The sequence below is a fragment of the Bos indicus x Bos taurus genome, chromosome 2 (genome assembly GCF_003369695.1).
Source record: "Bos indicus x Bos taurus breed Angus x Brahman F1 hybrid chromosome 2, Bos_hybrid_MaternalHap_v2.0, whole genome shotgun sequence".
NCBI lineage: Eukaryota > Metazoa > Chordata > Mammalia > Artiodactyla > Bovidae > Bos > Bos indicus x Bos taurus.
The window spans coordinates 104,252,441-104,276,357 of NC_040077.1; the positions used below are offsets into that span (position 1 = coordinate 104,252,441).

General features: G+C 47.2%; 1 protein-coding gene across 2 annotated transcripts in view; it reads right to left on the minus strand.

Annotated features, from left to right (window-relative positions):
• The window catches only part of MARCH4 (membrane associated ring-CH-type finger 4), a 116,820-nt gene extending 93,005 nt beyond the window's left edge, over nucleotides 1-23,815 (minus strand). Inside the window, exon 1 of one of the 2 annotated variants that reach the window (XM_027567006.1) lies at nucleotides 21,211-23,815. In XM_027567006.1, coding sequence (XP_027422807.1) covers nucleotides 21,211-21,723 — 513 coding nt within the window. In that variant the 5' untranslated portion in view covers nucleotides 21,724-23,815. The remainder of the gene's footprint in view (nucleotides 1-21,210) is intronic. The other variant, XM_027567016.1, reaches the window with a different exon arrangement.
• Between the last annotated feature and the right edge of the window lie 102 nt (nucleotides 23,816-23,917).

Below are 23,917 nucleotides of genomic sequence, written 5' to 3' on the forward strand. Positions count from 1 at the left end.
GGAAGGACCCCTTCCAGTGCACAAGTGTTCTGGTGCTCCAGTCGGCACTTGTCCTTGTGATAGGTGGGCAGATCTGCCAAGGGGCCAGCACGGGAGCTGGGGGTGGCTGTGACCCGGCTAGGATAGCTACAGGAGTGGTGGGGCAGTATGGGGTGGGTGAGTATAATCTATATGGAGAAGTGGGAATGGGGTAGGCATGTTAGAAAGATTCTGGGGTTTATTCCAGCCAGAGGCATGAGCACATCTGGGTCGTGGCTGGGGAGTCAGGGGTGGGCTGCGGTTTTATTTTCCGCAGATCCTTGCCGACAGATCCTCATGCCACTGTCCTCTCTGCACTGGGTTCCAGCCATGCTCCCTGCCCTTGAAGATGCCTGCTGTGATTGGGCTTGAACCCAATCTGCTTCCACAGGTCTGGGGCCACCAGCTGGTGGGGGGGATCTTGTGTTCTCCTTCTGCAAGACTGTACTGTGATGACAAGGCAGGAGAGAAGTGGTGTGGCACTGAGGTCTAGGACCGGTGAGGCAAAAGGCACTGCCCAAAAAAGAGCATGGAGACAGGAATGTGCATGTCTGTGGGAGGAATGGCAAGTTGGCCACTGTCCAGAAGGACAGGGATCAGTGGACAGAGAAGGCTTAGATGGAAGCCTTCTGGCCATGTTGAAGGACTCTTAGGAGACTAAGACCAAGATATTGAGATATTTTATCCAGTAGGCACTAGGGAGCCATAGAGGGTTTGGCAGCAGAATGTTGGATGAATTAGGAGGCTAGAAAGTAACCTCTGAGTTCCTAACATGTGCCAGCCCCTTGACATATCCTTTATCCAGGTTTATATATTTTCCTTATGTATCTTTCAATGAATCCTAGGAACAGCCTTGTGAGAAAAGTATTAAATACTTCCACTTTGCAGGGAAGGGTAACTTGTAAATGACAGCTCAGGATTGCCACGGACTGGAAGGCTTTGGGAGACTGGAGGTCGGGAGAGCGGTTAGAAGGCTGTTGTCATATCTAGGGGATGAATAGCAATATCTGTAACTGCCAGTGAAGCCAGGAGGAATGGGAGTGAGGGAGGCGGGAATGGATGCTCAACTCCTCAGAGTAGGACCTAGGGACAGTCAGTGTGGATGGAGCGAGAGGTAGAAGTCACAGCATGTTACCCCCAAGAAACCATCAGCCGTGGAGGGAATTTGGGAGAAGGGCTCAGTTCTCAGAAGACAGTCTCACTGTGGTTTTGGAAATGCTGCAGAGGTGTGGGAAATGTCGTTTTTAATTCCCAGTTTGGCAGTACAGAAGATGGTCTAGAATAGAAGTTTCTCAACAATACTTACCCTTCCTACTTGTAATGCATGCAAACGTTTTCCTATCCTATTCTGGTCTATCTCGTGGTAGGACGGGGAGGCGGGGGGTAGTGGATGGAGGAAGGAAATGCTGGTTGCAACTCAGTCATGCAGCTGACTTCAGGACCCACAAATGAGGTGGTGGTTTAGTCACTAAGTCATGTCTGACTCTTGCGACCCCATGGACTGTAGCCTACCAGGCTCCTCTGTCCATGGGATTTTCCAGGCAAGAATACTGGAGTCGGTTACCATTTCCTTCTCCAGAGGATCTTCCGGACCCACGAGTCGAACCCGGGTCTCCTGCATTGAAGGTGGATTCTTTACCCACTGAGCTATGAGGGAAGCCACAAATGAGGAGTGGCCTGAAATCTGGACAGGACTTCACCATCAGCAGGGGGATGGAGGCTGGAGAGCGAGTCCTCATTTTCAGTGCAACCGATGTTAGCAAAGACGAGAGGCAGGACCATATAGACATGGAGTGGGGAATTCTGAGTGCCTAATGTGCAGAGGTAGAGAAGGAAATAGCAACCCGCTCCAGCACTCTTGCCTGGAAAATCCCATGGACGGAGGAGCCTGGTAGGCTACAGTCTATGGGGTCCCGAAAAGTCAGGTATGACTGAGTGACTTCACTTTCACTTTCCACTTTCATGCATTGGAGAAGGAAATGACAACCTTCTCCAGTATTCTTGCCTGGAGAATCCCAGGGACAGAGGAGCCTGGTGGGCTGCCATTTCTGGGGTCACACAGAGTTGGACATGACTGAAGCGACTTAGCAGCAGCAGCAGCAGAAATGTGCAGAGGAATCTAGGGAGGAGGACTTCTTTTTTTTAAATAAGTAATTATTTTAACTATTTATTTTGTATTGGGGTATAGCAGATTAACAATGTTGTGACAGTTTCAGGCGAACAGTGAAGGGACTCAGCCATACATATAATGTATCTTTTCTCCCCTAAAACCCCCTTCCAGAGGAAGGAGGGCTTCTGAAAGGCCACATGGTTTTGGAATTAGATCATCAAGGACCTTCCAAGGAATATTTTCAGTCAGTGGTGGAGGTAGAAACCAGGTTGCACAACTGGATGGGCATGAGGAGATGAAAGAGAGAACGCTCCCCCTTCAGGAGAGAGTAAAGATCTGAACACGCCTGTGTCCGGAGGAGAGGGAGCCAGGGAAGAGCACGTGATGGAGAGGGTCTGACAGTGATGTATGTGGGTGCAGGGAGAGGGTGGTAACAGCGGATGAAGTCCTAGGGGTGGTGGAGGATGCTGGGGCAAAGAGCACTGGTGTGGTCACTCTGGGAGGGAGGCAGTAGGAGAGGAGGAGGGACTAGGTAAAGACAGACATTTGCAGAAGTGAAGAGGGAGCGATGACCAGCAGGAGGGGAGAGACGATGGCCTTTGAATGGCTGACCCCAATTTTCTCAGTAAAACAGGAGGCAAAGTCATCTGCTGGAAGGAGGCTGGCAGCTTGATGAGAATGGGGAATGTTGGAAACAGCTGCGGGAAAGCATCCGTAAGAAAGGCAATGAAAGAAATCCTGAGTAGTTGGAGGACCCGTTCAGAAGACTTGTCTGTGAAACCGGTGATTTGCTGGTTTCAGAACCTCTGTTCTCTCCTATCAGATACATTCAGAGCAGGGACTCCCACTTCTCCCTAAGGTTGCATACTGGGCTCCGTCCATGCCAAGGGCAAGAGAAACATTGTTGATTCACTGCTAAAAGGCCAAAGCACACAAACCATTGTGCCGGATATTTTGAAAGCAATTTTGCCTCTGGGCTTTCCAAAATAAGCACCTTCTTTTAGATTTCTGATTCCACTTGCAATACATCTCTTGACAGCACAGCCTAGCCCATCTGGACCTATCAATCAGCCCTTATCATCAGAGGGAACTTTTCTGTCCTTCCCCTCCCTGGGATTTGCAACCCTGTTTGCACATTGGAAATGCTTAGGGAGAGTTAAAAATACCAAAGCCTGGTCCCACCCCTAATGACTGACCTAACTGGTCTGGGTTTGTGGCTGGACATAGGAAGAATCCCCCCACAAGATAATCCTAATATGCCTGCTAAGGATAAGAACCCCTGAGCTCCTTGACACTCAAGGTGTGGTCTGTGGACCAAAAGTATCCGCATTGACCTGGGTTCTGTTGGGATGCAGATTCTCAGGCTCCACTCCAAATGCCAAAATCAGATTCTACAGTTGAGCAAGAACACCAGGTGGTTCACATGGCCATTAAAATCTGAGAAGCTCCATACCAGAGATCTAACTGCTTAGGCCCTCCCTCCTGCCCTGTGTAAGATCAAACAGGAGGGTTTCAGTGATCATGGCTCCTTGACTCTAAGCAGCCTGGTGAACCACTGATGGATGCTTGCTCCTAGAATAGGAAACCAGGCACCAGTAGCCAATCAATCAACAAATTCCTCCCAACTTACAGCAGGTAGACACTGAGTACCAGAGGTGTTGTCCTGGGGTATATTAGTCTACAGCATGGTTAGCTGGAACATTCTTGAAGGGTGATCAACTGTCCAGGTTGGTCTGGGATTGTCCCAGTTTTAGCACTGTAAGTCCCACATCTTGGGAATTTTGTCAATCTCTGGGGAAATTGGAACGATTGTCCACCCTATGTTAAGTGGCATTGAGTAACATTTAGAATTGATTTTACCCCACATATCCTACAAACATGGGCTTTTCCAGGTGGTGCAGTGGTAAAGAATCTGCCTGCCAGTGCAGGAGACGGGGGTTCAATCTCTGGGTTGGAAAGATCCCCTGGAGGAGGGCATGGCAACCCACTCCAGTATTCTTGCCTGGGAATTCCCATGGATAGAGGGAGCCTGGTGAGCTACAGTACATGGGGTCACAAAAGAGTCAAACATAATTTAGGGACTAAACACCACCACCTACATCTTCCCTGGCATGTGTGCATCCAACAGTAACACACACACATAACTTATTTTCTTTGGGGCCTCAATTTCCTTATCTCATAGAAAAGGAAGTTCCCTTTCTCAAATCATACTGTTCTATATGCAAGAAAACCTGTAAATATTTTCTTGCATGAGGGTAGGTAATAATAGTGCTGATGAGTGATCAAAGTAGAATGATCAACTTTGGAATGATCGTTGATGCTGTGTCTGCCAGGCCTCCACAAGGATGAGCAAGCACAGAGGGTCTGAGAAGACTATGGGGCCTGGTGACATTTTGATGACACTTTGATGACATTTTATCTCATCTCTCTAGCTAGACAATGGCCTATAGGTGAGGGACCTGAAATAAAAATATGCCTGAGTCTGAAATGAGATGCTGTTTCCCACCCACGTTAGAGGGACCTGGTGTATTTAGAGTCCCTGGGCCTCTGGACTCTCCTTTGTCAACCTGCTGCAGCTCCCACCTCGCTCTGGCAACCTGAGGTGGTTGGTACCAAGGTGATCACCCACATCAGAGGGACCCCTGTGTCCCCACTCCTCAGACGGGCTCTGTAAGGCAGCCTCTTGGTGGAAGCAGAACTGGATTAGGCCAGGACGGGCACAGGTGCAGCCCCAAGTCAAGATAGGCTCATTGCTGCTACAGCTGATCCCCTAGAGAGGTAGATATGACTCTGCTGAACAGAGTACAGAGAATGGATGAGAGAATTCATGTGTATTGAAACAAACACGGTTTCTGGAAAAGCTCCTCCTTCTGCCTGGAATGCCCTTCTCTTCTGTTATCTTGAAAAATTTCAAGCCCCCTGCACCCGCTCCACCATAGCTGTCTCCTCTTGTGAGAAGCCCACCTTGATCCTGTGTTCCCAGAGCACCTGGCACAATTCTTAATCCTCTCCATCCTGGATTATAATGGCCCCACCTGCAGTTATAAGACTGCAGAGCTCCTAGAAGACAGGAGCTGTGGTCCAGCTCACTAGGATAGCCAGGATGCTCAGTGCAGCTCTGGCACAAAGCAGTTGCTAAATAAATAAGTGCTGAATGAATGAACTAGATGTTTTACACCACTCCTGTGGGAGGAAGACAAAACAAGTTGATATCACAGTCTCAACAAAATCCACATAGTGACTTCTGCAAGGTATCTTGTGGTCTGTGAAGCTAGAAACATACTCCTTTGCCTTCTGTAACCTCTGAGTCTAACTTTAAACAGCAACACTTTAATGTATATATAGGGAACTTGGGGTGATATCCAAATGCACTATGAAGCAGACATATTTTATAAAGATTGTCAGTGATAAAAGTTGAAATATAAATTATAGGGTTACCTCCAAATTCACTAGAAAATTCAATTAATCATAAATGTATCCCATTCCTCCACTTTTTCCCTCCCTAATCTCTTTCATTCTCCAAACATCCCGATAAATTAACACTTTACTACAACATGTTTCCCTGGAGAAGGAAATGGCAACCCACTCCAGTATTCTTGCCTGGAGAATCCCATGGCCGGAGGAGCCTGGTAGGCTACAGTCCACGGGGTCACAAAGAGTTGGACACGACTGAGCGACTTCACTTCACTTCACAACATGTTTATGTCTTAGGAAGTGAATGAATGAATATTCCTGTGACTGGCAAGGGGCTGGGGAAATGTTTTATTCCTGTGAGGGGCAGATGTAGGCTCTAGTTGCTGAGGCAGCCTTAGCATGTTGCCTTCCATCCACCTCTCTAGATCCTGGTTTCTTACCCCAAGAAATTAGGAAAATAAAGTTTGCTCTTTCCTCCTTACCAAAGGAATATGAACCCATGTCTGTGCATGCATTGGAGGATAATGTAGCTCCTGGACCCACAACTGAAGCTTCCAGATAAAACCTCAATTCAGGGACTTCCCTGGTGGTCCAGGGGTTAAGACTCTGCCCTTCCACTGCAAGGGATGTGGGTTCGATCCCTGGTTGGGGAACTAAGATCCCACATGCTGTGTGTCATGGCCAAACAATGAACATTAATAAAGTAAGAATAGTAAAATATTTTTTAAAAGAAATACTTACAGAAAAAAACCTTAATTCAATAAACCAAGAAAGTTTTTGCAGAGTTATTATTACCAGGTAGGTGCCCCCCAAGAACAACCAGCCCAGCAGGTTCCACTTACAGAAAGGCCAGCAGGACCAAGTCCCAAAAGGCTGGCCTTGGGAGGAGAAGCTTCTAGAGAGGAGTTAATGCACCCCTCCCCCATTTGCATGAAGCCCATACTTTAATCCACCCAGTTCTCTAAGGAGAGCGATTCAGGGTCTTTGAGCAGAGCAGGGTGATTTGGAAAGCAGCAAGAGGGAGAGAAGATTAAGCTGTGTGGGAAATAATCCCGATGAGGAGAGTGAGGGTAGATCTCGTATAGCTGGCATTACACAGACTCCCACCTGGAGAATTCCCGCTACCCGTCCCAGCATGGTCCCTCAAGGATAAGCTCTTCTAGAGATCCTTCTCTAGCTTTCCCTGACGTTGCTAGCCACCCCTCCTGTGTGGTCCTTCAGCACAGTGGGTGTGACTCTGGTCCAAGGTACTCATTGTTTTGATTATGTCATCTTATGGTTGCTTCTCAGCTTGCCAGACTCTTCCCTGGAGCATCTTATCTCCACATCCTCAGGGCGTGGGTGTGTTCACTCAATGTCTGTTGACTGAGTAGTCACACCGATCCTTTTGCTGCCACCAAGCCAGGTGGACCAGAAAAAAAAGGGACAACAGGACATTTTTATCTTTAAATAATGACCTTTGGGGACGGAAGATCCCTTAAGAGGTCATCAAATTTATTCGCCTCGTTGAGCAAGACTGATGAAGGGCCCGCCGGGATGCACTCTGGTCCTGTCTGTCTTGGCCCTGATTGGCAGCATCACTGTGCCACAAAGCTGTTTTGTCTGCTCTCAGCTAGTGCCTCCTCCCCTGAAAAGCCTGTTCAGTAGTTGTCTTTTAATAACATTTAATTAACCAGACAATAAGCCATACCTTTCTATTATGGAAAATTCCAAACATACATAAAAGTAGAGAGAATAGAAGAAAGCATGAAACCCATCACCCAAATTTAGCATTTATCAACTTATGACCAGTCTTGTTTCACCTTTAGTCACTAGATTATTTTGAAGCAAATTCCAGCCATCATGTCAAATGTTAGTTAGTAGACAGGATAAAGATTACCTCTCTCTATGTGTTTTGAGGAGGAGATAGCAGAAAACTTTTGAAATCAAACTACATACGTTTTCAAAAGCCCCAAACTGATTTTTTTCTTTTTTTTTTTTTATTGCAGACAAACACTTAATGGATGCCAGAAGTAAGAAACAAGGCAGTGACTCTCAAAAACGTCAGTACCGAGTTTGTAAGGACCAGACCCCTGGGGCTCTCTCTGGAACAAAGATGATTGAAAGGCAGGAGCAGTCAAATGGACCAACCCCCTCAAGCGCCGTTTTCTTTTGTGTTAAGTAGATGTAGTTCACGTGCAGACACGTGTCCACTCACTCACTCCCACCCACAGACAAACACACACCACAGGAGAGGACATCTCTTCACTCCCACTCACACTTGCCCTCAGTCACCGGTGACTGCCTGCTTTGGGCAATTGTTCTCTGAACACATAAGTGAACCAGAGTCCCAGCATCAGAGAGCTTTTCTTTCTAAAGTAGCCCACTGCTCCATGGAGGCTTAAGTCTGTGGCTCCTGGAGAAATCGCCACAGGATGAATCAAATAAACAGCCCACACTCACTCAATGTGCCAAAGCGCTCCTTTTTGGGTGTCAGGTTAAGAAGTGTTAAAAAAAAAAAAACATTGCATAATGGCCAATGCTCTTCATGCTGATGATTATGAACTCTGTTTATGTGCTCAAGATCCTGTATTGGGAAAACATTCCTGCCCACTCAACACTTTTCATTGCTCAGGAGTCACCCTGTCAATTTCAAAGCACTTGGCACACAGTCGTCATATCTGGGACATGTGTGAGGAATGTTTGTCATGCTCTGCAGACAGAGGGGTAAAGAGAGACCAGACAGAGAGTGAATGTTTAGCTGGAGCTCCTTCCTTGTACTATAGTAGGTGTTGTCTACTCAAATTCTCACAATATTTCTATGATGTTATTTCTTTAATTTGCTCCGTAGAAGCAAATTGTTGCAGATAGAAGACACTGAAGCCCAGGGCATTGAATGGATTTGCCCAAAGTTGCTTTCAGTTTCTGAGTGCTAGAGCCTAGATTCTAACCCAGTGTTTTTAACCACCAAACCCATACTGTTTTTTCTGTGCCTTTTTCTATATTCTTCCCCCCACCTCCAATTTTTCCAAGTATGAGAAACGACCCCCTATTTAAATTATTTTTAGTTTTCAACTTTTCATTTTGAAACAATGTAAGACTCATTTGAAAACTTGTTAACACAGCTTCCCATAAACCCTTCACCCAATTTCTCCAAAGGTTAACATCTTATAGAATGATAGTACAATGACCAAAATGAGGAACTTAGCATTGATACAATGCCATTAAGTAATTGCTACATCTTATTAGCAACTGTCCCACAAAGGGACAGAAGCAAGTCTGGTCCAGACTTTCTCTGGTCCAGAAGCTAGCCCAAATCACACATTGTATTTAGTTACTGTATCTCTTTAGCCTCCTCCAGTCTAGGGTGATTTCCCCTACATTCTTTATCTTTCATGACCATGACCCTTTGGTTTTTTTTTTTTTTAGCCTGTCTCTTTAAATACTAAAGAGGGGCTTCCCTGGTGGTCCAGTGGTTAAGAGTCTGACTGCCAACGCAGGAAACATGGGTTTGATCCCTGGTCAGGTAAGATCCCCCATGCCGCAGAGCAACAAAGCCCATGTGCACAGCCACTGAAGCCCGTGTGCTGTAGAGCTGGTGCCCCACAACAAGGGGAGGCAGCACAATGAGATGCCCTCGCACCACAACAAAGAACAGCCCCCCTCACCGCAACTAGAGAAAGTCCAAGCAAAGCAACAAAGACCTAGCACAGTCAAAAATAAATTAATCTTTAAAAAAAATTTTTTAAATACTAAAAGAGTTCCACAAACCCTCAAAATGACTATACTTGTACTTTGTGTGTGCGTTAGTCACTCAGTCACGTCTGACTCTTTGCGAGCCCATGGACTGTAACCCACCAGGCTCCTCTATCCATGGGATTCTCCAGGCAAGAATACTGGAGTGGGTTGCCATTCCCTTCTCCAGGGGATCTTCCCAACCCAGGGATCGAACCCGGGTCTCCTGCATTGCAAGCAGATTCTTTACCACTAGGCCACCCGAAAAGCCCATACTTGTACTTTGAGTATCCGTTAATTGAGAAAATACTTATTGACAAGAAGCTTAACAAACGTGAAAGATGCTTTTGATTTTGTTCGTCCTGGTGGCTTCCATGTACATTTGGAAAATTTTATGTGTATCTGTGAAATAATTTTAATTTACTGACAATGCTTGAGTATGTTTAGTTTCACCTACCCCTGTGATATTTTGGAAGCTTCTCCTGATGTCAGCAACCCACAATCATACACACATCAAGGCAGAGATTCTCAAAGAAAGTTTAGAGAAGACCACTGAAAGCCTGGCAGATCAGATAACATTAACAACTAATGTTCATTGCATCTTTGCAATTTTATTGTGTGTTTGTATTCTACTCTTTGCCAAGAGTTTTGTATGCATTACATCATTTGAGCCTCACAATAGTACCTTTAAGATAGGCCCTATTATTATCATTCCCATTCAACCATGGAAGAAATTAACACTTCTGTCTGTAAGTAACTTGCCCAAGGTCACATACCTACTGCAAAGCAACCCTTCAATTGGAATGTAGTTCCGCTTGGCTCTGAAAGCCCCATATTCTTATCCATGCCAATTTTCCCATAAAACATCTCTGACGTTTTGCTTCCATTGTTCCAGTGTCTGGAAAAGTCTTCATTTTCTGTTTTCCAAATTCTTTCTCTGGTTCAGTCTTCAAGGCTCCACTCTTAGGTCACTGGGCTTCCCAGGTAAAGAATCCACCTGCCAGTGCAGGAGACACGGATTCCATCCCTAAGTTGGGAAGATCCCCTGGAGGAGGAGATGGCAACCCACTCCAGTATTCTTGCCTGGAAAATCTCATGCACAGAGGAACCTGATGGGCTACAGTCTATGGGGTTTCAAAGAGTCAGACATGACTTAGCGACTGAGCACACACACACAGACACACACACACACAGACACACACACACACACACACACACACGAATGTCATTCTTCTAGGAAGAGTTTTTCTATTGGTGAAAGGAAGAATTGGATTTATAACCTCATATATTGCTCCTTTGCCTGATAAGGCATAAAAGAAGACAACAGAACTAGAAGGGGCTTGGACATTCCCTCGTACCACCTCCTCCTTACATAAATGAGAAAACAATAACAATGGCTACTAACACTTTATTGCATGCCTACTGTGGGTCAACAGTGCTCTAAGTGTTTGGCATGTGTTAGCTCATCCAAGTCCCATGGCAACCCTAAGAGGGAGGGACACACAGTGTGGAGAGAGGGATTTCCAAAGCTCGTGACATCTGAACTTCCTCTCTTTCCAATCACCCAGGAGAATGACACTCCCCACCCCTGCTACGGGGAGTTAGACAGAGCCACGTCTCTAGATCCAGCCAAGTTGTAGGCAAGAGCGATGTGCCATTCCAAAAGTGGAGCACTTCATTGTCGGTACTCAGTGAGCTGTGAGGGAGCACGCTGTGCGCCATCTGTTCCCTTACTCTGGGACTCTAGGGCTTCCCCCAGAGGCCCTGATTTGACTTTGCTCAAGAATAGCCTCTGAACATCATTCAGGAATGTGAATTGATGGCTGTATTCGTCAGGGAAACTAGCATCTGCTGGGCAATGTCTTTACACAGTCAAAGTTCGCGTCTCTCCCTCATGTCAGAGTCACACAATGGTTAGACTTTTTCCCATCTTGTGGCTGTCCCAGGTGGGACTTGAAGCTCTCAGATCACTGAGACAGGGATGGAGAGAGATGTAAGAGTCATCAATTCCTTCCTCCTCACTGAGAGACCTCCTTCCTAATCACATGGTCCTGTGCTCACCTACCCAACTACTGCCCGCTCCTCTATGAGGGCCCACAGCCTTGTTTCTTACATGTCAGGGAACCTCAGGTCTGGTAGAAGCATTTCTTCTCCCACCATTTGGTTTCCTCCTCCGACTCCTGCCTAATAACACTATTCCTGTGAAGTAGTCCCCTACTCGAAATTGTCAAAGCCAATGGTTAGAAATACAGATTCCAGGGCCCATGGCCTGGGACTCTGCATTTTCCCCACACCTGAGGCACTTCTTGGTGGCCACAGATATTTCAGGACTATTGTAAAGTGTGCAACCCATGTCAATGTTACCCAGACTTCAGTCACTTACACTGTTTGACATATTCATACTATTATTTTCTTCATAGTTAACATTTTTCTCTAAATGTCTCATACTTTTACTTCAGTAAACTTATTTCTAAAGGAGACTTTTTGTCATTACCATAAGCAAAAAAATAAAAGCTATCAGTAACTATTAAAAGAAGACAAGTTGTGCTACATTCATACAATAGAATATTGTGTGTGTGTGTGTTCACTCGTGTCTGATTCTTTGTGACCCTGTGGACGGTAGCCCACCAGGCTCCTCTATCCATGGGATTTCCCAGGCAAGAATACTGGAGTGGGTTGCCATTTCCTTCTCCAGGGGATCTTCCCAACCCAGGGATCAAACTCACACCTTCTGCATCGGCAGGAGGGTTCTTTACCACTGAGCCACCAGAGAAGCCTCCCCCGAAAAAGAGTAGACACACACAAATGCAAGAGAAACAAGATTAACAGATTCTAGCTCGATGTTGCTGTGTGTCCAAAGGCTCTGAGTGTGGTACCTTCTCTCTTTGTTTACAGAGGAGATTGACAAGCATTAAAAAGACATGCAAGACATGTTATGAGATTTATGAAAATCTTTTCATGTTATGAAAATCTCCAGAGATTTTCTCCTGACATAATCATAAGATATGAGAACAAAATATCAAGAGAACAACATTCTCACTTGAGGATCCATGTTATTTACCATCATGTCTGTCTAGAGTATCTATCCCATCCCAGCTTTCAGAAATGCTAGTCTAGGGATGACCCTAAATGGAAAACACCTTGCTGTCACCTGAGCAGGTATTTCCACTGCCAGTTCCTCAACACGCTCCTCTCTGTGCACAGCCTGTTCCTGGCATCTAGTTATTTCAGAGTCCAGAAAAGTGTCTTTCTGCACAGTTCCTGCCAACAGAGAGTTGGCAGGAGAGGATGGAGGTCCAGCTGAATCAGGAAACGCAAGATAAAAAGTCAGATGAACAGAGACATTGGATCTAAATGTGTGTCCCTGATGCTCAGGCATGAAAACAGCTGGGGCTTTCTGTAGTCAAAGCACAGCTTTAATCAGCGTGTCTGATTTTTTAAGGTTGTTGTGAGAGCAGGTGGTAGGAAAGACAGCAGTGTGATCTGGGGGCCCCACTCTGGTCTCCAAGCTACATGGACAGAATCAGGTAAATATTGTTCTCACTTAACGAACAACTGCTGTGTGCCTAGAACTTTAATCATGCCCACTCCTTATGTGTTCAAGCTCAGCACTTTATTCCTGCTTTATAGATGATGAAATCTAGGTCCAGGGAGGTTAAACAAGTCACATAGCTGGGAAGGACCCCAACCGTGATTTAAATCCATGTCTTTCTGACTTGGAATCCCATGTTCTTCTCATCTTTGTACAATTGGATGAGAAAAGATCTGTTCTTGGTCAAGTGATCTCAAGCCAGGATAATGATCACTATGATTCCTAGAATAAGAATCATTGCTATTTGTGATTCTAGAATCAGAAAAGGAGGTTGGATGGGGTGGAATGGTTCATCCATTTCCCCCTCATTCAGCATTTTAACTTATATACACACATATATACACATATATGCCCGTGTACACACAAGTGAATATGTCACTAGGAACCAAAGATAACACTGCTTGTCTGGAATGTGCTAGGAAGGAGGGGAAAGGATCAATATCCAATCCCTACTGTATGCAAGGGTTTCCCAGGTGGTGCTAGTGGTAAAGAACCCACCTGCCAATGCAGTAGATGTAAGAGATGTGGGTTCGATCTCTGGGTGGGGAAGATCCCCCGAAGGAGGACATGGCAACCCACTCCAGTATTCTTGCCTGGAGAATCCCATGGACAGAGGAGCCTGGTGGGCTATGGTCCACAGGGTCACAAAGAGTCAGACCTGACTGAAGCAACTGACCATGCGTGCACTGTATGCAAAGCCCCATGTTAGACATCAGGGTGCTTTCAAGAGGCTTCTTTTGGAGAAACTGATGTTGCTTCTCTTCAACCACATCCAGATACCATGAAGGAAACTAATCTGATCTGTCCTCCTCAGCATCTCTGAGCACAGGCCCTGTAGATACCCTCATCAAAGCAATGAACTGGCTACAAGACTGGGTCTTATGTGTCTCCTACGTGGTTTTGGATCACAGAGCCTATATTTGCAGAGCCCCCTTTTTTCTGACAATTTGCATCTATCTAGAACTCAGACAATAACTTCTGCAATTTCACCTGTCTTGTCATGCAACAGTCAGTCCTATGTCCACCCCATTTTACTTTTAACATGCACAGACGGCGGTATCAAAGATGGACTCTACGTAATACACACAGCATCTAAGTGACTATCTTACACATGATACTTCTTAGAGGGGGATGGTATACAGTTCGGCCCACACAGTATTCACTTGCCAGATCGTTTACATCCGGGCTCACTTCCAACTTGGCTTCCTTCCCAGCAAACAAGAAGCAGCTCGCTCATTCCCACACTCCTTTGAGGATCCCCTCCCCCTCAAACCAACCACCCTCCCCCAACTCACAAGCCACAGCTGGGCTTCTCCACATACCAGCTGGAAAAGAGAGCAGAGGGAGAGAGAGGGAGATATATTGATTTCCAGGATCTCTCATTTCTTCTTCCAGGCTTTTTTTGAAATCCATATTTCAGCTCTATGAATTCTCTGTATGGGGGCCTCAGCTAGAAGCCACACCCAATAAATTAGCCAACCCACCGCAAGCAGATGCAGGCTGGCAAGTGAAGAAGGATTACTCCAAAGTGAGCACCATGCAGAGAATCTACAGAGAGTTGAGGTGAGAATCACTCCAGCACTGTCAAGACACTGGCTAACTCCCCTCCTCCACTTCATGCTTTATTCATATGCATGCATGTGCACGTGTGTGCATGTGAATCACTGAGAGCTAAATCTGGAAAATAACCAGGGGCCCAATGGTGAGGTTTAAGCCTCCTTACATCATTTCCCAATAAAGCATTAGAGCTTTGTTGAGACCCCTCACCAAAGGGTCCTTGGAACTTCCAGCTAAAATAGGACCAGGACTGTCAAATCCAGCAACTGGGAAACAACAGTGGGGAAAAAATCTCCAATGGGAAAATGAAAATAGCTCACACGTGATTTTGGGGAAAGGTGGTGACAGGTGTGCTTCCCCTTTCCTGGGATGGTTCTGCATCCTAGGTCCATGATGGTGTCTGTTGCCTGCCATTCAGGAAATGCTCGCTCTCCTATTTTACATGCAGGGAGCAAATTCAGGATTGCAGCCATCACATCCTCATCAGCACCTTAGAATTTCTACAAACACAGGACAGAGACTGTTCTTTGTGATCTTTGCTGAAGATACATTTTTACACGCCATGTGCTATATAGACCCTGGAACTAGATATTCTGAAACTAGATGACCCTTTGAATTAGAAAAGGATGCAGACCCTTCTATTTCTGCTTAGATTAAAATCTCTCTGGACCCCAAGCAATCTCATAATGAATCCCAAGTCTCAAGCTCAAAGGGGATTTTGAGGGTCATTAGTTTCAGATGTCCACTTGAGCCCCCTTTCTAAGGCAGCCTATACTATCTTGGAGACAGCTTTGATAGAAAGTTCTTTCTAATATCAAAACCCAAGTTGGCTTCCCAGGAGATTCCACCACTGGCCAAGGCATTGCCGTTTGTGATCACAGAGGACAACTCTGCCGCTTCTTGTGTGCAGCACATGGTCAGCCAGTGAATGTATTTTTCTCTTTTTTAGTCTCTTCTCCCCACTTCCCATACCTGTGGGGCTGCCCATTGCATAAGTTCTAAAGGCTCATTCATTTAGCAAATACTTATGGAGCATAAAGCCAGGAACTGGACTGATAAGCAAATCACAACCAAGTCACTGCTTCCAGGGCTCTTACAGTCCCTTTGCAATGCCTTCCTTAAACTTAGGCAAGGGGGGCCCTTGCTATAGAAGGCTCCACTCTTCCTTCTTCAGCTGCATGCTTTCCATAGCATGAGGAGCCTGCAGGGACCCGCAGCCCCTTTCTAGAACATGCTTTGATTACCTAAAGCCCTGGAATTCCTGCCTATTTAGCTATGAGCCTGCTCCCCAAACCTTCATGGTTCTCCTTCTTCAGGCCCAAAAGGAGAGAGACAAGAGGAAGCTCTTTGGAGGTGGTATAGATAGAGCTTGGACAAGCCAGTGTGTGTGTCACATGTGTATGTCCAAGGCTTGTCACTGTACAAGAAGGAGCCAGCAGTGGAAAGAGAATCTGAGCAGAGTGGCCTGTTGACCAAGGGCCTAGTGTCCCCATTTGCCTAGCACAGAATTCAGAGGACCCTAACAGTTTTGAATTCAGACCTGTTTTCCTTCTTGTTTTGAAGGTATATCCTTCCAGGACAGAATGATATAATGGACTTTGTTTAACAGTTTGTTAGCTGGTTTTATTACTTCTAAATATTTTGGCCTATGATATGTGAAAGGGTTTTTCCAATAGTCATGAATGGATGTGAGAGTTGGACTATAAAGAAAGCTGAATGCTGAAGAATTGATGCTTTTGAACTGTGGTGTTGGAGAAGACTCTTGAGAGTCCCTTGGACTGCAAGGAAATCAAACCGGTCCATCTTAAAGGCAATCTGTCCTGAATATTCATTGGAAGGACTGATGCTGAAGCTGAAACTCCAATTCTTTGGCCATCTGATGCGAAGAACTGACTCACTGGAAAAGACCCTGATGCTATGAAAGATTGAAGGCGGGAGGAGAAGGCGACAACAGAGGATGAGATGGTTGTATGGCATCACCGACTCAATGGACATGAGTTTGGGTAAGCTCTAAGAATTGGTGATGGACAGGGAAGCCTGGCATGCTGCAGTCCATGGGGTTGCAAAGAGTCAGACATGACAGAGTGACTGAACTGAACTGCACTGATGATATGTGAGACCATATCCATGCTCTTGCCCTGTGGTCCATAAATGTTAGGTATGGGTCTATTCTTTGTGGATATAGATATTAATTAATCACACAAAGAAGTATAAAATTGAACCATGATGATAAGAAAAATAATATGCTATTTCTTCTCTCCTAAAATGCTCTATTTGATCTCCATTCCCAGAGTTCTCCTTGCATCTGGGGGTGCCCAGTTTCCATTGAACCCAGCAGCACCCTCTTCTCCTACTTTCTGAGATCCAAAAACATTGACTAAAATATTTCACATTACTCTGGCCCCTTCTGAACTTGGAGCTCCAGAGAAATAAATCCCAGGAAGAATAAGGGAGGCTGACCAAGACTAAATCCCTTCCAGACTTACTTATTTCTTGCTTTTCATTAGGTCCAAAACAGGTACCCCATCACCCGTCACCCCCTCTACTATGGTAGATTCCATCTTTGTACCCACTCCAGGAGCTCCACAGCTGACCCAGGCTGGGAGATGGTTTCACCTCTTTGTTAACGTATTCTTGTGTCTCACAACTCTTCTGCTTCCTGCTGTCTAAACTCACCCTATTTCTTCTCACTTAGTCTGCAGCAGCATCAGAGAAACCTTCTCTGACTAATTGGAGAAAAGGTAGCAAATTCATCCACTTGTCTCTCTGAATAGGCACCCCACACTTTAGCTGCTTTTAAGCTTGCATCTCTTCCTTGCCCTGATATTACTGTAATTCACCTGCGACTCACTGTCTGTGTGTTCTTGATCTCTATCAGCCTCTGTGATGTCTGGGTTAGATTGTGAAACTCCCAGGGGGGGCAGGCCCACATCTGCCCTGTGTCTCCAGACCCTGCTCAGCAGAGCAGCAGGCAGAGGTGGGCACTTAATATAGACTTTTGATGATGGAAACAGAAGAGCAGCACTCTGTCTAGAGCATTGTGAGTGAGCAAGAAGCGAGCTGCCATCCAGATGGACCACAGCACAGCAGTTCTCCTGCCAGCCTGGAAGCTGGAACACACTTTTCCTTTTAAACCAAGTATGTGGGAATGGGGACAATGTCTTATCTCTGAGATAACAAGGGCAACAAACACCGTGTCAGCACTGCTCTAACGGTGTTGACCAATCTGGTGCTCAGAACAACGTTTTGCATTTTGGGACTGTCATCATCAGGCCAGTTTTACAAATGAGAAACCTGAAGCACAGAGAATCTGTGCAAATTCTTCAGGCCTCAAACTGGGGCCATCTGGCTTCAGAGACCTCCGCTTACCCGCCACGGCACACTTCCTGGACATGAACTAGGGCAGCTTCAAGCACAAATGGAGAGCGAAGGGCTGCCAGCCAGGCTCTTGTCCCATGCTCTCATGGATCTTTGACCGACTGATTCCTGTCCCACCCAAATGACTGGCTAAGGGGAGGAGTTGGCCACTCAGGCAGTTGTCCAGTGTGGAGCCAAGTTGGCCTTCAAAGCATTTGTTCACACCCCACCCCTCTCTCTCCTCCTGTCCTCTCTTCTGTTTCTCAAACATACTAGGTGTGTTCATTCCTGGGTCTTTGAACCTGCTGTCTCCTCTACCTGGATAACTCTTCTTCTAGACCTCTGTATGTGTCCCTGGGTCATTTGCATTACTTAGGTATCAGCTCAGATGGTATATTCTTAGGGCAGCTGCTCACAATCTGTCTGTGTAATGTAGCTCCCAAGCCCTCCCCCTCCTTCTTGTCTAACTCATTTTCCTGTTTTGCCTTCATCACAGCACTCAACACCATCTGAAATCACTTTATCACTTTTTTTGTCTGCTAGTTTACTTGTCTATTTCTGCATCTTCACTTGAGCATTAGCTTCAGGAGACCAGAGATCTCATCTGTGTTGTTCTCTCCTGGAAACCCAGGGTCTGAAACAATATCTGGCATGCTGTAGGTGCCCAACAAACATTTGTTAAATATATGCATGTGTGAATGAATAAATACCAAGTCCTTTAGAGATATATATGAATTTGGAACTTGTTGGATCCTTCAGTTGCCTGCCCCTCACCACATACATTTTAAGCCTTTGGCAGGAAGAGACCAGGTTTTCAGCTTTGGCATCCTTTTAGCCCCTGGAGTAGTGGCAAGTGACCGAGGAGCTGTTCAGTTCCTTTGTCTGGTCAGAGGAAAGACCAAGACATTCAGCTACTGAGATTGCAGACTGTCTGCATTAGCTGCAAGTCCACGTGTGAACAATTGCTGGACAGCTCCCTCCCTGAACAGAAAACAAAATACTGAAATCTCAGCTTTTCACTTTCTGCCTGTGTCTGACTTCTCTTTCTTCTTTCTCTAGAGAGTTTTCCCCATCTCCCCTTTGTCTCCCTTCCTCACTGAAATCCTGTGAAGAAAAACAAGCAAAAAGTGGGAAAATGTGTTCACATCTAACACATGCAACTCTTGTTTCTAGTATAACACAACCCCATTAAAATCTCCTGGCTCCTGCCCAAATAAAGCAAAACCTCAAAACATAATAATCATATGCAGAGGGTGCCTGATTTGATCCAGACTTAGTATCCACACTATCTCCCATCCCTCTCACATAATAATAGAGCTCATTTCTTTATTGGGGCTAGCTTTTTTTTTTTTCACTCCATGCTTTATTTGTGACACACTATAAAAATAACAAACAAGAAAGGAAAGCTCCTAACCTTCAACCAGACCTTATGTCACTTAAGGGTATTTCACAGTATTCCTAAGAATTTTTTTTTAAACAAAATATTGCTTTACCATAAGCAAAATATATGTCATTATATATTAATCCCTTTCAAGTCATTTTCAGGCTCATTATCTTCTGGATCCTCTCAACATACTTATAAGGAAATGTGGGGAATAGAAAAAGGTTCTTTTAAATCACAGAAGTTGGAAAAGGGACCCTGGGGAATAAAGAAATTGAAGGAGTTCACACAGCAGATAGATACCATCCAGAACAGGTTCCAAGCCCTGTTGTTTGCTACAGACAAGCATATTCTTGCCAGAAGCCACACTCCCAGTGCCCCTGTGACATTCAGACCTGAACCAGGCATACGGGAGAAGAAATAAGTCTCTCTCTCTCTCTCTCTCTCTTTATTTTTTGAGAAGACGGGGCTTCTAATGGGGACAGATGCTGACTGGGAGCAGCCCAAAGTGAAACACACTTCCTGTTCTCAGCTGTGCCACTCCTCCTTGTGTCTGCACTGGATGCCCAGCCCTGGAAGAGGGGCACTGAGCAGGCACCTGGACCTTCCTGCTGAACAGGAGTCTTTGGCTCTAGGCTGCAGTCCAGTTGGGACTTTTTGGCAATCCTAGTCAAAAAAGGGCTTCCCTGGTGGCTCAGGTGCTAAAGAATCTGCCTGCAATGCAAGAAACCTGGGTTCAATTCCCAGGGTAGGGAAGATCCCCTGGAGAAGGGAATGGCAACCCACTCCAGTCACAAAAGGAGGAACCCTGCCCTCAGCCTCTCAGAGACATTTATTCACACTGAGATCAACATCACTTCCTCTCATAATGCCTGGGCCATGGCCCCAGTCATCTTCTGTCCTGAAGTGCCCTGCTCATTCCAGGCAAACACGAGATGAATGAAAATGTCCGCGAAGCCTGTCTCTCAAAGACAAAGCCTTCAACAGAAACTAGAGGGTGCAGCAGCATGTCATCCTAGTACACCATCACTTGTTGTAGGAGCACCCAGAAGCCTGACCCCCACTTTAGGGAAGCTGGTGAAGAAGGGGCTGATGTGTGACCATATAGCCCTGCCCAGGGTGCAACTGAATGTTCCTTCTCCAGCATCACTAAGTCAGATTTTCAGGTGAACCTTTCTTATCTGGGATTCTGTGGGCCAGAACTGTGTTGCCACAATTTATGATTCCAGAAGAATGTGCACATATTCTCCAGCACTGCAGACACTAGATTGAAAATGGGGCTAGAAGGGGTGGTGTGAGTATGTCTTTGAAAATCTGAATGTGTCGGGGTAGGGAGACCCCTTGGCCTTGGGAAGACTCTGGTCCATAAGGTACTTGGCATCTCTATCCGGATGGGGAGAGTTTAAGGGACTTTCTAAGTTCATGTGCTTTCAGACCTGCCAAGGGGAATAGTTATGATCAGACTCCCTATTTCCTTCTCCACTTTCCTTAAACTCCCTCTCACCCTATTTACCTAACACTTTCAACCTAGAAAAACTTGAGTCTGACAAGAAGTGTATTAGCAAACTGTATAATCTTCACAAACTTACAAACCCTCTCCATTTCCTCCTCAGTAACTAAAACACACTGCCAAGGATGTCAATATAATATGGGAGGGGATCATCTCAAAGGGAAGAAACAGATGTAGGCTGTTAAGGACAAGATCTCCATACACTATCAGAGAGGGAAGAAGTTTGAATCTGGAACTGAAGACAGTCTGGGGAAATGTCACTAACGACAAATCAGATACAAGGATATCTTGGCAACAAGCAGGAATGTACCACCAAGTTCCTTCATTTCATCCCTTCCAACTTCCAAATCTTCCCCTCTGAGGATGCTTATGGAATTTTGGGATGGAATCGAACATATGGAAGGAAAATGCAAAACAGGCTCCACCAGGCACCAGAAACCTCTTGGGGAAATTTAACCACATGAAACATCACTGGGGATCCCTTAAAGCTTACAGTCCTCCTGCTAGAGACAGCATAGGGCAAGTAGGTGAGTAGGAAAAGGGGAGAAGGGTCTCACCTGTTCCGGCCCCTGGAAGCAGATGCGGCAGAGTGGGGTCCTCATGCCACTGTCCAGGCTGCTTCCCAGTGAGTAGCGATCCTCAGCCTTCCCTTTACAGAAGTCATCTGATGAGGCACTGCTGAGCAGCGAGACAGGTGGCTCTGTGGCTGGGCCACCCCAGTCATCTTCCACAGAAGGTGGCAAAGGCGGTGGAGGTGGCAGGGGAGGGGTCTCCCTGCTCACCCCTTCTCGAGGGCCCCTCCAGCCTGCCCACCCCCCGGCACCCAGAGCCGGAAGGGTGTTGTTGTTGGCCGCCAAACCAGGGGGCTGGGGTTCTCCGTGCATGGGCAGGGGCGCTGGAGGGGGGCGCCGCAGGAGGAAAACCTTCAGGTCATTGAAGAGCATACGGCAGCGGCACTTGAGTAGACCCTGGTGGCGCAACATCTGGGGAGCTGGGGTGCACAATCCACAGCAGTACCAGGCACAGCAGCACCACCACCACCAGAGCAGCCCACTCAGGGGCATCAGCATGTGCCCAGTGGAAGCAGAGGGCCCGGTAGGGGCAGGTAGAGTCTTTGCGGAGGATGGGATGGTCTGGGGGGTCCACAGTGTATCTGTGTTATGATGGAGGGAGTCTTCGTTCTTGCTGGCTCCTCTTATATCCCCTCCAAGTAGCAAATAAATGACTCCCAGGACTGGCAACTGAGAGTCACTGGTCCTGAACTCTACCTGGACAGCCCAAAAAAATCGTCTTGCCCCTCCTACCTCTACCCAAACCTTAAGCTTTCAGCGTGTCTCCCTCTTTGCTTTTGACCTGGTAGCACTGGTACAGGCAGGGGGATAGAAAAAAAAGTTGAGGATGGGCTGTTAGGGCCTTGAGATCAAAGTCTGACTGTTAGAAAGTTCCCTGGGAAGAGGCTTATTGGGTTTTTCTCAAATTCCCAGGGAGTGGGAAATTTCTTCATATAAAAGGGTGAGGAAGGTTATCAATAAAATTTGGAGTGTACTGAGCTGGGCTTAGAGCAAACTAGCTCAGTGAAGAATTGAGGACTGCATGTGCTAGAGAGAAAAGAGAGTTTCCCTTAGGTAGCAGGAGGTTGGTTTTGAGGGCCTGGGGGAGGTGAGGAGGGGAAGAGAGGAGGTTGGGAGAAGTTTCAATTCTCCTGGGCAGAAAACTGGGGCAATTAACCTCCAGAAGCACCAGAGTTGTTTTTAAGAGAGCAGTGGGTGGGGGGGAAGGGATCCAGGTGATACTGGGCAAGGGGCTTGTGCTTTGCCTCTGCAGCGGAAGGGCTGCACAGAAGAGGGGAAAGCCAATTAGGAGAAGAGAGGTGGGAAAATCAGGGACTGGGGACGGGGAAAAGAAAGGGAAAAACAGAAAAGATCGTTTAACCCTTGCAGAGCCACCTCCTTCCTGAGCATTAAGATCCTGGCTAGAGGAAGGGTGTGTGTTTGGGGAGTGGGAGGCAGTGAAGCAGAGATAAGGGGTAGAGAAGAGGGGCGTGCGTGTGGGAGAGAACTAGGGGGAGTAGTTACATGATCAGAACCCCCTGCCCAGCCCTGTGGCAGTCTGTAAACCCTCGGCCCCCTTCCCTGGCTTCATCAAAGGTCCCTTGGGGCGAGGGGCAAGGGGCGGTAGAAGGGCAGGTCCGGGCGGGTGAGTGGCCTCGCCTTCTCGGGTTGCTCCTCTGGGCCGCTGTCGCCCTCCTTCTCTCTTTCCGGATCTGCCCGCGGCCACCGATGCTGCTGTGGCGGCGGCGGTGACTGCTTGTCGGTGGCGTCCCGGTGTCTCCGGGGCGGGGGCCGCTCCGGCTCGTCCTCTGGCTGCAGCTCGCCGTCCGACGCGGCCAAGACTCCCGGCTTCATGATCCTCCGCCTCCTCCTCCTTCCCGGGGGGCCAGCTCTGAGCCCCCGAGCCCAGGCAGCGCTGCCATGCAACCAGAGGCGAGGCAGGCGTAGGGGTGGGGGCGGCTGGGGAGTGAGGAGTAAGGGTAATAAAAAATGAAATAATACTAATGAAATAAGAATAATTCGGTTCTCAAATAATCAGGAAAGAGCGCTTCTAGAGGGGTGGGGGCGGAGAAGGGCGGCTGCCGGGTCTTCACGGCAGCTCTGCCCCTGCTACCCCCACCAAGGGCGGCCTCGGTCGGCTCTCTGCGCGCCCCCCCTCCCAACCCCTCCCTCCTCTCCACTGCCTCTAGCTGGCTGGGCTCGCTGTTGCTACCTCTCTTCGTAGAAGCAACGAGGTAAGGCTTGTTTGCAGTACCAGCTAAGGGTGGGGAGGGGGGAACGAAGCAGCGTGGCCGAGGTGGGAGGTAGCCAGCACTTGACTCCGGCTGGGTCCTCGCGACTCCCCAAAAACCATGTATAAATATATCTCTTTGAAAAGGCGAGAGGAAGCAAATCAGATTCCAGGCTGCTGCCAGGTGTTGTCTCGTCTTCCGCCGTTGCTCAGCACCCGCCCGCCGCGACTGCTGCCCCCCTGGCTCAGTTCCCAAAGGGGTGGTGCTGGAAGGGAGGTGGCAGGCGGTGAGCTGACCGTCCGAGGTCTGGAAGCAAGGTTCCTGGAGCAGAGAATCGGCTCTCAGCTCTCTCCACCGTCGCTGCTGCATTCAGCACCCTAGGCGAGTGGACAGCTCCCACCCAGACCCAGAGCGTCACGCAAATGGGGGCCTGACGCAGACGCCGGGGAGGGATTGAGGAGGGAAAGAGACTAGAGGGAGAA